This window comes from Hyaena hyaena, unplaced genomic scaffold (genome assembly GCF_003009895.1).
Source record: "Hyaena hyaena isolate Hyena2069 unplaced genomic scaffold, ASM300989v1 scaffold_885, whole genome shotgun sequence".
Classification (NCBI taxonomy): domain Eukaryota; kingdom Metazoa; phylum Chordata; class Mammalia; order Carnivora; family Hyaenidae; genus Hyaena; species Hyaena hyaena.
Genome location: NW_024081518.1, coordinates 552,188 through 565,442, shown reverse-complemented (window position 1 = coordinate 565,442; position 13,255 = coordinate 552,188). Strand labels below are relative to the sequence as shown.

At 39.6% G+C, this 13,255-nt stretch overlaps 1 protein-coding gene across 1 annotated transcript in view; it reads right to left on the bottom strand.

The window, feature by feature from the left end:
- The window catches only part of UNC5D (unc-5 netrin receptor D), a 255,875-nt gene that overhangs the window by 196,069 nt on the left and 46,551 nt on the right, over positions 1-13,255 (bottom strand). Inside the window, exon 4 of the mRNA XM_039220338.1 lies at positions 3,146-3,249. Coding sequence (XP_039076269.1) covers positions 3,146-3,249 — 104 coding nt within the window. The remainder of the gene's footprint in view (positions 1-3,145; positions 3,250-13,255) is intronic.

The window sequence follows — 13,255 nt, the reverse complement described above, 5'->3', positions numbered from 1 at the left end:
CGGAAAGTCTGGAGCATAGCAAACAGATATGTTACCACTGCCCTATGGGCTCCCAAGCTTCAGAAAGCTTGGGGGAAACTAAGTGAACCCACAGTCTCATCAAAAACAAACAAATAGTAGAGAAGAAAAAGAGATCTGAGTTTTTAGAATGGCTTCCTACTGATCCAAAAGTGTGGACAAGTTTGTACAAGATGGACATGAAAATACCTATAGCTTTCTAGCATCTCTTGCAAATCAAGTGAAATAACATAGAGAAGGAATGCTTGGGTGGCTTAGTCTATTAAGCGTCCGACTCTCGATTTTGGCTCGGGACACAACCTCACAGTTCAGGCGTTCGACTCCCATATCAGGCTCCTCATTGACAGTGTGGAGACCGTTTGGGATTCTCAGTCTCATTCTCTCTCTCGGCCTCTCTTTTTTCTCTTGCAAAAATAAATAAATAAACAAGAAATAAAAGAGAAATAACAGAAAGCACTTAACACAGTACCTAGAACATGGGGACATCTATAAATGGTAGCCCTTCCCATACCTGCACAAATCCCCTTTTGTGGTCAACAGATGAATTAGTTGCCAGGAAAGTCCAACCTTAAGGAGAGAGGACAATTGTACATGTCATGAAAAAAAGACTTGGACTTGCCCCCAAGATGCCTCTCAATGTGCAAAGGAGGAGGTCTCCTAGGCCACTACAGGGCAAAACCAGTGGACATGCCAGTGGCCCTGCCAGTAACAACCCTTTCCAGTGATGATCCCATGGCCCCACAGGAGGCAGGCATCAAGGGAGCCATGTGGTGGAGAGGGAGGAACATTCCCGCTCAAGGAAGGTAATGGATGCTGTTTTACAGTGACAATTACAGCACTGATCAAGTTCCAAACACAGTTCCTATCACCGCCACCCTGGAGAGTCCTTAACTAACTATAGGATCCTCCCTTGACCGTGAAGTCAGAAAGCATAGTGATGCACTCTTGCAGATCAGGAGACAGCATGACAGGCACAGTGGACGTCTCTACCACAGGAGACCCCAACCTGGGCAGGGCACGTACATTTTCCCTTTCCTTCTCTATCTTTGTCCTCTCTCTCAGCTTTCTTCTATCATTCTGCCCTCCTATCAGCAAAAACACAGATGCAATGGTAATAACCACCATGGAAGCTATTGCATGCTAAGAGAGCTGTAAATACTGGTGTGCAGATATAGGTAGTATCCAACACATAAACTCCAAGGTATCCCTGGTGTTGGGAACTGGGATGCTTTCTTGCATTAAGATGATGCTATAAACAGTTGTCAGGGCTCCACAATAGGCTATTAACCCACAAACCACTCTCCACATCCATCCTATAACACAAAATGTAGAAACCAGAGCTTTCCCTCATTCTCAGCTCAGAACATCTGTTTTCAACCATTTGGTAGACCAGGCTACTCTTTGGGATGGCCCTCTATTTAATATCAGTCAGCCTGGCTCTGAGATTTATTCCTAATAACATAAACATGATTAAAATAAAGTGTCATGTGTTGTCAAGGGGAGAATAGGAAGGTGCGTGGAGTTGAACAGGCCTCCCTTCCCCCCCACAGACAGACATTGGGGTTTTTTGGTTGGCTGTTTATTTAAGGTTTATTTATTTTTTTCTGGGGGGGGGTGTGCAAGCAGGGGGGGCGGTGAGCAGAGAGAATTCAAAGCAGGCTCCAGGCTCTAAGCTGTCAGCATAGACATTGACACAGGGCTCAAACTCATGAACAGTGAGATCATGACTCAAGCTGAAGTCGGCCACTTAACCAACTGAGCCACTCAGGCGTCCCTACACAGACAGCTGTAAATCAGGGTTTTGAGATGTAGGTGGTGCCTGTAGCAAACTGCTGATGCCCAAGATAGACTCCCGGAAGCAGTGGGGTGTCCTGAATGAGAGTGACGCGTTCCCTGTGCACAGAACGCCCTGCTGCCTCCCACCCTGCTCTGGAAACCACAGCCCATTGTGCCAGGAATGGAAAGGTAGCAAGAGAAGGATCAAAAACCTTTCTGTTTCACATTAAATACAAATCTAAAAATAAGCATTTTCCTTTCTAATCATTTCCTATCATGCATGGAATGTTCACTTTAATTTTCAAGTCTGTTTGCTTCATTTCTGTGAACCACTTGAGTTTTGAATAGTGTCCACCCAGCATGCTTCCTGTCTAAACATGCAAGCGTGTGTGTTTTTCCACTCCCTTTTATTTTCTCGATTCCTTTGTCCTTCCAATGACAAAATCCCACAGCAATTTTAGCGAAAATATGAGGCAAAGCCTTCTTCTTCTTCCTTTTTTTAAAAAATCTCTATTTCTCTGTGAATAAACAAACTATAGCTCTAAGGACATTTTCCTAGCTTCCCACAGAAGAGCAACAGTTGAACTATCTACTGCTCAGCTCAGGCCTTCATTTATAAACTTATCATTCTATGAAGGCTTCCTTTTACTTCTTGGCTCCCCCCACCCCGTCCCCAACATTGCCTTCATAACTGTAGTACTAATTTATCAGAACATCTTTTAAGAGTGACTGAAAGCTAGGAAGCCTTTGCTATGACCACAGTGTGTCATCATTGACAATTATATTCTAATAGTATAGTACACGTTCTAGAAAACATGCAAGGAGTAAAATCAAGAGGGACTCTGGATTCTAGACTCCCACTGTGAAGGAGACCTGTGGCTTCAGCACTTTTTATATCCCCCATGCCCAGCACAATGCCTACACCATAATAAATGCTCAGTGCATGTTTGTTCCATAAGTAAACAAAGACTCAGTACAAACATTAGCGAAACTTGGCAGTAGGGGCTCATCTCTTTCCCTGGTCACTTTTTCACATGTCAGGTTGAGCCAAGATTCAAGGTGCATGCCAGAGTGTCCCAGGTGACTGACTGCAGACACAGAGGATGCCACCTGAGTGAATCGAGGTCACCAAAATCAAGAAGACAGACCAAATCCTACTTAGGCTACCTCGCAAAAGCTTTGTGTCAACAAACAAAGTAGGCGAGAGACAACTTGCTTTTACGACTTATTTCCTTTGTGATATCTTCATCATCTTTAGCAACTGGAACCAGACAGCAAGAATGCCAGACACAGGCTCTTTTACTTCATGTATGACCACACAGGACTCGGCTCTCCCTCTGGGACCTCTTACCTCGGCAGCAGGGACTCCCTCGGGCGGCCGGCAATGCAGCACTATCATGCCTTCGATGGGCACCTCCCTTCCCTGCGGATCTTGTTCAAAGTTTTTCCGTAAATCTGCAAAAAAGAAAAAAGAAAAAGAAAAAGTGTGAGGTACGTGACAATTGGCTCTAGGGCCAGTATTCTTCACATGTGTTCCAAACACAATAATAATAGTGAGCTTAATGTCACAAACTGGGTTGACATGGAAAAGTCAGCTGGTTTTAGGAGTTCTGGAAATAAGAAAATCGTTTTCCCAAATATTCACAAGCACATGTGAAATAAACCGTAACAGTACTTCCTATGCTCCATGCTAATGTGAAGGAGGAAATAGTTACCGAGGGTGTAGAAAGAAAACAAACAAACAAAAAACAATGCAACGTTTCCTGAGTCTTTGCCAACATAATCTGCCTAGCATCTGATGAAGCACTTGGCCTGATAAGTTGCCAGCCACAGCCATTATGCAGTTAAGATGCACGTGTCTGTTTTTTTTTTTGTTTTGTTTTTATTAACTGAAGAATGCATTATTAATCTGTAACCTCTGCCTTTTCCTTAACCCTCTACGGGGCTCTAGAAGATGGTAATGGAGAGAGATTACCTATTAGTTTTTATGTGTAACCAGGGAGAATGGGGCAACACTCAACCACCACAAAATCTATAACCCATCCAACCAAACATATAATTAAAAAATACAACACCCTCCAGTCAAACAGTGAGGCTGGGTGTCTGTGTAGTGCCCTTCATGGAAGGCTCGAGGCACTTTGCAAACAAGCTGCACTATTAACCTTTTACACATGGAAGGGTGGTGCCTGGGGAGGTTAATTGGCTTGCCAGTGGTCACAGTGAACATCGATGCCAGCTAGGGGGGAAAAATGCATGGAGCTTCCTGACATCCAGTCCCTGCTGTTGATAGCCAGCAAAATCTTTCCCCAGGAAAATGACACAGAGAGTTCAGAGACAAAGTGCAGCTTGAGTGCCTTTCCACTTGAGCGCGTGCTTCAAGAACCAAAGTGTGAGTGGGCCTCCACATCTTTTGAGGTGTCACAACAACACCTTGATGATCTTATAGCACAGGCTTAACTCTTGCCATCACCCGAAATCCCAGACTAGTAAGGCAAAGGCGGCTTTTACAAGTCTTTTCTTGGTGTGAATGGTCCCCCCTCCCTCCCAGACAATGTATTTTTCCTCAATTGAGTATCTCAAATTACAGGCTGTGGATTTATTGATTTAATTTTCTTTAGTGCTTACACTAACATGAAATATGTTCCCTGTAAAGAGCAGAGCTCCAGAATCAGTTACATCTTTACAAATTGTGTAAATACATTAAACTTGCTTTTAGCAAGTCAGAAACACTGGATGAATAACAAGCAGAGCCATCCATGTATTCACTTTCTTCAGAATTCTAGTCTTAATGTTTTCCCTCCCAGAGGCAACTGACGCCTTTTGTCAGTAGTGCTATATATTCAGATATCTTCGGGAGTATATATGAGGCAACTGATCTTAAAAGGACTTGCTTTGCAGGCAGGGGGCAGGATATTTCTTCCCATTTATCTTCTGCCCCCCAAATCATTAAGCCAGATTCCTTCTATCCCAGATCCATACACTGCCATAGCCCTTATGATTCAGAATTTCTTTTTGTTGTTATGTTATTATTTTTCTTTTTTTAAAAATTTATTCTCAAGTAAGTTAACATCCGGTGTAGACTTGGCTTCAGGAGTAGATTCCCATGAATCATCACTGACATACAGCACCCAGTGCTCATCCCAACAAGTGGCCTCCTCAACCCTCAATTTGTTCTCTGTATTTAAGAGTCTGATTCAGAGTTCTGACTGTAAGTGTGGTGAGGGTCACCTGACTGCTGATAAACCTGTGAGTGAGGAAATCTGAATAAACCCTAGAATGAAAAATCTCCAGTTTCCTGCACCATTTGACCACACAGTTTCTTTTGGTCTCTCACACAAGGAAGCTGTGAGTCAAAAATCTTTCCTCCAGCTGATTCATTCACTCATCAGGACTGTACTGAAACTAGTCTACCACAGAGCGTGAGTGTGACTCTAACACGAGTTTTGCGAACACTCAGTTTACTAAGGGAAAGGGTTGAGTTTTGGAGGCTATTTTTGTTTGGTTTGTTTGCCATTTTATTTTTCCTGATTGCTTTGTTTTCCAAATGAAGCCTCACTTTGTGATGCTGAATAATGATTGCTGTTTTGACAACACCACGTAATCTGTATTCCACCAGAGGAAGCACAGAAAATGGAAAGTGGGACTTTCTGTTTTATCTTCCACCTCTACATCCTTTCTTTGCTCAGGAGAAATGGAAATGGTAACCAAATGCATAGTTTATGGTAGCTCCACACTCCACTCCTTTAATACATTAGCAGATGAAAGGAAAGTTGGGGTGATGACACCTTCCTTCCCCATTCCCAATATCCCTTCCCATTCCCAACCGTTCCATAAACATGGAAGGTTCCTACATTCCAACTGGGATGTAGGAAAGGGTATTGTCTATAAAGAATAGATGCCTCGTAGGTCTCATCCAGCCAGGATCAAGCTACAGGAGGGAGCTATCCAACCTCTTGCTTTTCCCCAAAGGACACTGGAAATCACTGGCAGGGATCCAACAAGAAGCATATTAACACTCCTCAGTATGAAGAGACAAACATTAAAGACAAATCAGCAATGGAGTAGGGGGTCAGGGAAAAAGTATGATGTCATGTATCAGGATCCAACACAGAACAGGCAGCTGGCCATGCACCAGATATCACACCAAGTGAGAAATGCAAGCATCACTGAGTCCTGCCCTATATATGAAGCTAATGGCAGAACTCCGGTATTTCTGATTCCCAGGGAGGGCAAAGAGACCTGACAAATTCCAGCTGGCTATGAAATGTACTAAAAATCATGGCAATAAACTCTAAGACACAGAGATACATGCTTCCAGCTCTACCTCTGATTCCCAACATAGATCACCTGGCCTAATTAATTTCTTAATTGGCAAAACTACATGCTTTGATCACCCATGTTAGTTTCAAGGCTTGAAAGATTCAGACACGAACCCATGCAACTTCCAGTAGTAGAGAAAACATCCCCAGCCATATAAAAAGAACTCTTCTACAAATAAAGGAGGCAAACCATAGAAATGAGATTCAATGGCTTCCTCTAAGACAAGAAACAAGAGGCATTTTTAGAGAACTTCTAATTTGAGGTTTTTAAAGTCAAAAGGAAATAGCAACTAAGAATCTAGAGTAGGGAGTTATAAATAGGATAACATCTGAGATCAAGAAAACTGCCACTATGCAGGGGGAAGAAAAAAAACAACATAAGTGCTGAATTAGAAATATACATACCATGGAGACCGTAAACAGCTTCTTGAATACTGCAGAAAATTAAACTAGTGAGGATCCAGTCAGGATCCAGGCAGGAAAAGGAAAAAAATCGGAGGGGAACAAGGGAGCCAAAGGAAGAGGTTGGGGTTACAGAGCTGTGAAGCACTGGGCACGTGTGCTGCCACCTCAGAAATTTAGAAGAGAGTTCGAGACCAAGACCTGTGAAGAAAGACTGGCCATTAGCCTGGTGTTGGAATCTCTGTGGGCCCTAACAAAGCTGGTTCTGGAAGTATTTGAAACATGATAATAAGCTGGAAACAAGAAGCGCCTGGCACTTCCAGGATGAAGAAACTCTACTAGGGTGATGCTGAAAGGGACAGAAAATTAACAGGCAGACTTCCTACCTCTTCTACTGTTCTGTCTCCTTCACTGCCCCCTACTGGCGGAGGCTTACAGGGAATCAAGATCTGGCAAAGAAGTACCCACCCCAGCTTTACAAACTACAGACCAGTGGTCTTAAGAGTCAAGAGACAACAGCTAGGTAACCAACAAAACCCAGTTTATGAAGCTTCCTCGAGTAGGGCTCTTATAATTGCTTACTCCTTATCTGTTTTCCTCACTAGATCATCAGTTCTATGAATAAGGGGCTTTATTTCTGAGATGGTTACCCTCATACTCCCTGGGAGACTGAACACCCGATAGGGAGCATGCCCTTAATAAATAAATATTGAATGTATGAGCTCAGAGGAAAGTGATAAAATGATAAAAACATTCTCCACCAAAAGAAAAAAAATAAATAACAAAAGATAATGTTGAGATAGAGATATGTAGTATTAAATAGGATAGGAATTTTACAAGGAAACAACAAGCTTAAAGAAAATAAACGATGACCTATTTAAGAATGATAGTAATTCTTCTCTGAGGTGAAAAACAACTTGAGTTTGTAAAAGAGCTCACTGGATACAAGGCAAAATAGTATTAGAAATAAAAAAATCCTAAATATGACATAGTTGAAAGTTTTGAATTTTAATAAAATTAAGAAAATTAGAAATATGATGATTTCATAAGTATCTCTGGAGTAAACAAACTGATGTAACTAACAATTTCATGGACTAGAATAATTGATATTGTTAACATTTCTATACTATCCATAGCCATCAATAGATTCAGTTCAATCTGTATACAAAATCCCAGTGGCATTTTCAATGAAATACAAAAAACAATCCTAAAATTCACAGGGAACCACAAAAGACATTGAAGAGTCAAAGCAACCTTGAAAAAAAAGAACAAAGTTAGAGGCCTCATACTTCCTGATTTCAAACTACACTGGAAAGCTACAGTAACCGAAACAATACAGTATCAGCATAGAAACAGACACAGAGATCAGTGGAGCAGAATGGAGACCCCAGAAATAAAACCTCACATATATAGATAACTAATGTTTGACAAGGGATCCAACTATTCTAAATGAGGACAGGTTATCTCTTCAATAAATGGTGGTGGGAAAATTGGATAACCAAATGCAAAAGAATTTAATTGAACCCCTACCTTGTAACACAAAAATTAACTCAAAATGGATTAAAGACCTAACTGTATGACCTGAAACCATAAAATGACTAAAAGAAATGCTAGGGAAAAAGCTTCTTGACGTTGACCTTGACAACAACTTTTTGGACATGACAACAAAAAACAAGCAACAAAAGCAGAAATAAACAATTAGAACTGTCAAAAAATTCTTGTGTAGCAAAAGAAATGATCAACAAAGTGAAAGGCAACTTATGGAGTGGGAGAAAATATTTGCCGAACATATTTCTAATAAGGGGTTAACCTTCAACATATTCAAGGAATCTGTACAACTCAACAGCAAAAGAACAAGCAATCCATTTAAAAAAATGTGCAAAGGACCCAGATAATCATTATTCCAAAGAAGACACACAAATGTCCCCCAGGTATATGAAAAGGTGCCCAACACCATTAATCATCAGATAAATGCAAATCCAATCCACAGTGAGATACTACCTAGCTGTTAGGATTGCTATCATCAAAAAGACAAGAGATAAATGTGGATGACAATGTGGAAAAAAGGGAAGCCTTGTGCACTGTTGGAAGGACTGTAAATTGGAGTATCCACTATGAAAAAAACAATGTGAAGGTCCTCCCAACCCCCAAATTAAATACAGAACTACCATAGGATGCAGCAATCCCATTCCTGGGTATACACCCAAAGGAAAAAAAATCACTATCTCAAAAAAATGTCTATACCCTATGATCATTGCAACATTAGTCAGAAAAACATGGACACAACCTCAGTGTACATCAGTGCATGAATGGATGAATGGAGTGGTATACACACACACACACACACACACACACACACACACACACACAAACGATGGAGTGTTATTCAGCCTTAAGAAAAACAATAATAAAACAACCCAGGGGCACACAGGTGGCTCAGTCACTTAAGCATCTGACTCTTGATTTTGGCTCAGATCATGTTCTCACTGTGAGATCTAGCCCTGCATTGGGCTATGCGCTGGCAGCGTGGAGCCTGCTGGGGATTCTCTGTCTCTCCCTCTCTCTGTCTGCCCCTCCCCTGCTCATGCTCTCTTTCTCCCTCTCTCTCAAAATAAACATTTAAAAATTAAAATTAAAATAAAGAACCAAATTCTGACATTTGAGACAACACAGATGGGACTTTGAGGGCATTGGCTAAGTGAAACAAGTCAGACAAATACTATATGATCTCACTTATATGTAGAATACATATAAAAAAAAAGCTGAACTCACAAACAAGGAGAAGATTATTGGTTGCCAGGAGCCGGCAAGTGAGGGAAATGCAAGATGGCTGCCAGAGGGTACAACTTCCAACTTATAAAATGAGTAAGTTCTGTGGACCTAACATACAGCATGGTGAATATAGTTGACAATGTTGCACTATATACCTAAAAGTTTCTGAGAGGATAAATTTAAAAAAAAAGGAAAAAAAATGTAGCTATGTGAGGTGATGGAACTGTTGACTAACCTTATTGTGATAATCATTCCACCATAAAAACAGATACCAAATCATCACAAATTATAAATTACACAATGTTATTTGTCAAGTATAGCTCAATAAAGCTACATAAATACTTTTTTTTAAAGAAAGAAGTGATTGACAATGAAACAAAAATCAGGCTAGGATTAGAACTTTTTTCTATATTAGCTTATACCAGAGTATAATTAATCACATCTATGGTTTTGTTTTTGAGAGAAAAATAAAAGCATAGATACTAATGTTTTCTTCCCAAACAAGTTATTACACGTGACCAAACTAATAATCATATAGTCTCAGACACGAGAGAGACAAGAGAGATTGTAATCAGCTGCATCCCCTTCCTGAAAAAAAATTACTTTTTTTAAAATGAGGCTCAAAGTAATGAATTAGAAAGTATTTGGAAGTGGTGGTTTTAAAAAAATTGGGAGTGGGCAATAAAAAACACTTGAAAATATTAAAATCTAATTTTTTAATAATATAGCAAGGAATATTCATGTAATTATCCAAAAACTCTGGAAAGACAAATGCATAACAACTCATAAACATGCATGATAAGTAATGATAAGGATTTAAAGTCCTAGGTCATCTGTTCTAGAACTCCACTAGGTAAGACTGTGCCCTGTTGAAGAAAGTGGGGTTGGAGATTGAGCATCCATTGGAATTCTGGGTCTGCCACCTACTAGAACCTTGATTCAATAAATATTTTTCTCTCTCTTTGCCTCAGGTTCCTCATCTGTAAAATGAGGATAATAATTTCTGTGACATACAGTTTTTGTGAGCATTAAATGTTAATGTGTATAAAATCATCTTAAGAGCACTGGGTACATAACATGGCTTAATAAAGGTCACAATTACTAAATCTTACTATAAGGCTGCAATGACTACAAGGGGATGGCTTTTTCATAAATCAGATATACATAGTAATGATAAACGGGAACATTTTTCAAAGACTTTCAAATGAAAAGTATAAGTTAGTATATGATAAAACCATAGCAGTCACAAAAGACTTATTTGGATCTTAGGATAGGGAAAGCCTTTCTAAACAAAATTAGAAGAAGAATGCTTAAGGAAATGACTGGTAGATAATGTTTGGGAGATACTTTAAAATTAAAAACTCTTTCAATGAGGGAACACGCACCCCAATGTTTAGACTATCAACATAGCCAAATAATGGAAAGAGCCCAAATGTCCATCGACTGATGAATGGACAAGGAAGGTGTGGTATATATACGTACATATATATGTGTATACACACACACACACACACACAATTGAATATTACTCAGCCATTGAAAGGAATAAAATCTTGCCATTTGCAAAGATGTGGATGGATAGAGGGTATTTTGCTAAGTGGAGTAAGTTAGTCAGAGACAGACAAATATCACATGATTTCACACACATAGAATTTAAGCAACAAAACAGATGAACACGGGGGAAGGGAAGGAAAAGCAAATAAAAACAGAGAGGGAGTCAGACGATAAGAGACTATTAACTAGAGAGAAGAAACTGGGTTGCTGAGGGGAGGTGGGCAGAAGATGGGCTAAATGAGTGATGGGCATTTAGGAGGACAATTGTGATGAGCACTGGGCGCTATATGTAAATGATGAATCACTAAATTCTATTCCTAAAACCAATACTACACTATCTGCTAACTAACTTGATTTTAACTAAAATCTTGGAAGGGAAAAAATGGTCTCAATCTCAAACATTATAAGCAAGACTATAGGCAGAGGCTGGACAGCCTTAATACATAAAGAACACTATTGAAACAAAAGTGAGAAAGATAAATACCCTATAATAAAGTGGCATTTAAACAAAGTCATAAGAGACAAGCAACTAATAGAGATAATCAGAACGCCCAATAGCCCCAATTCTTAAAGAAATGGACATTTACAAAGAATCAATATGTCTCTTTACTTTTCCAAAGAGGCTTGGTTTCATTAGTTTCTTTAAGTACTAATCTCTAGTATTGGAAAGAGGATGGAAAACTAGATAGTTTTAAACACTGCTAGATGGAGTGAAAACGGGTAAACATTAAGGGCAAGCTAGAAGATGTGTCAAAATTACTTTAAAAGTTCATTTACATGTTCACTTTCTAATGAATAAATGCACAGTATATGGTCTATCTATAGCGTGGTATATTATTTGACAATACAAAGAAATAAAATACTGTAGTACATACTGAACACAGATGAATTTTGAAAATAAAATGTTCAGCAAAAGAGGCCAGACACAAAGGACTACATATTGCATGATCCCAGGTATAATGAAACATCCTAAATAGGCAAATCCATACAGCCAGAAAGATTAATGATGGTCAAGCACTACAAGGGTCAGGGCAAGGGGTGAGGGAAACGTTTAAGGCTAATGGGAACAGTTTTATTTTTTGGTGTGATGGAAGTGTTCTAAATTTTTTTAATGTTTATTATTTATTTCTAAGAGAGAGATAGCATGAGCAGGGGAGGGTCATACAAAGAGGGAGACACAGAATCTGAAACAGGCTCTAGGCTCTGAGCTGTCAGCACAGAGCCTGATGCGGGGCTCAAACCCACGAACTGTGAGATCACGACCTGAGCTGAAGTCAGATGCTTAACCGACTGAGCCACCCAGGTGCCCCAGTGATGGGAGTGTTCTAACATAGGATCTGAATATGATTGCACAACTCTGAGAATATACTAAAAACTATTAAATTGTAGGGGTGCCTAGGTGATTCGGTTGAGCATCTGAATATTGATTTCAGCTCAGGTCATGATCCCAGCGTGGTGGGATCAAGCCCTGCACTGGGCTCTACACTGAGCATGGAGCCTGCTTAAGATATTCTCTCTCTCTCTCTCTCTCTCTCTCTCTCTCCCCCTCCCTCCCTCTCTCCCTCCCTCTGCCCTTCTCCCCCTACTCATGCTATCTCTAAAAATAGCAAATAAATATATAATTTAGTTTTTAAAAGACCTATTAAATTGTATACTTTAAATAGATGAATTGGCTGCAGGGTGTTATGGATTATATCTCAATAAAGCTATTATTTAAAAGGATTCATTTATATAATTCAAGAAATTTATTTCTAAAATCTTCTAAGAAAATTATTAGACAGCTACCTAGAAAAATGTGGAATGGTGTTATTGCTTAATTCACCACTTATATTACTGAACATTGGCTAACAATCTAAATATCCAATAATACATAAATGGTTAATATTTTTTGGTGCATTCCTATAATGGAATATTATACAGACATTAAAAAGCTCAAAGAATATTTAAAATTGCAAGTAAATGAGAATAAATGGCTACATAAGATAAAATAGCATGGAACGAATGGTGTTTATCTTTTTATATATATATTTTAATATGTGAGAACTGGCCTCCTCAAAATGTAATAAATTTTTTATAGAATGCATCTACTTCCAAATAAAAGTAGGTACATCTGCAGCAAAAACTTGCTTTGGTCAGCAGAACTTTTCCTAATTTGCCTTCAGGTTTTTTTCAGTATATGTGCAATTGCTTCCTTCATTCACTCATGCTGTTGACCACGGGCAGAGGGTTGCATTAGTGAACCTGACACAGACCATTCCAACCCTCTTACAGCATACATGCTAACAGGAAGAACAGACATTAAACAAGAGATTCAGATTAATGGGGGTGCCTGGAAGGCTCCATCAGTTGAGCATCCGACTCTTGATTTTGACTCAGGTCATGGTCTCACCACTCCTGAGTTTGAACTCCACACT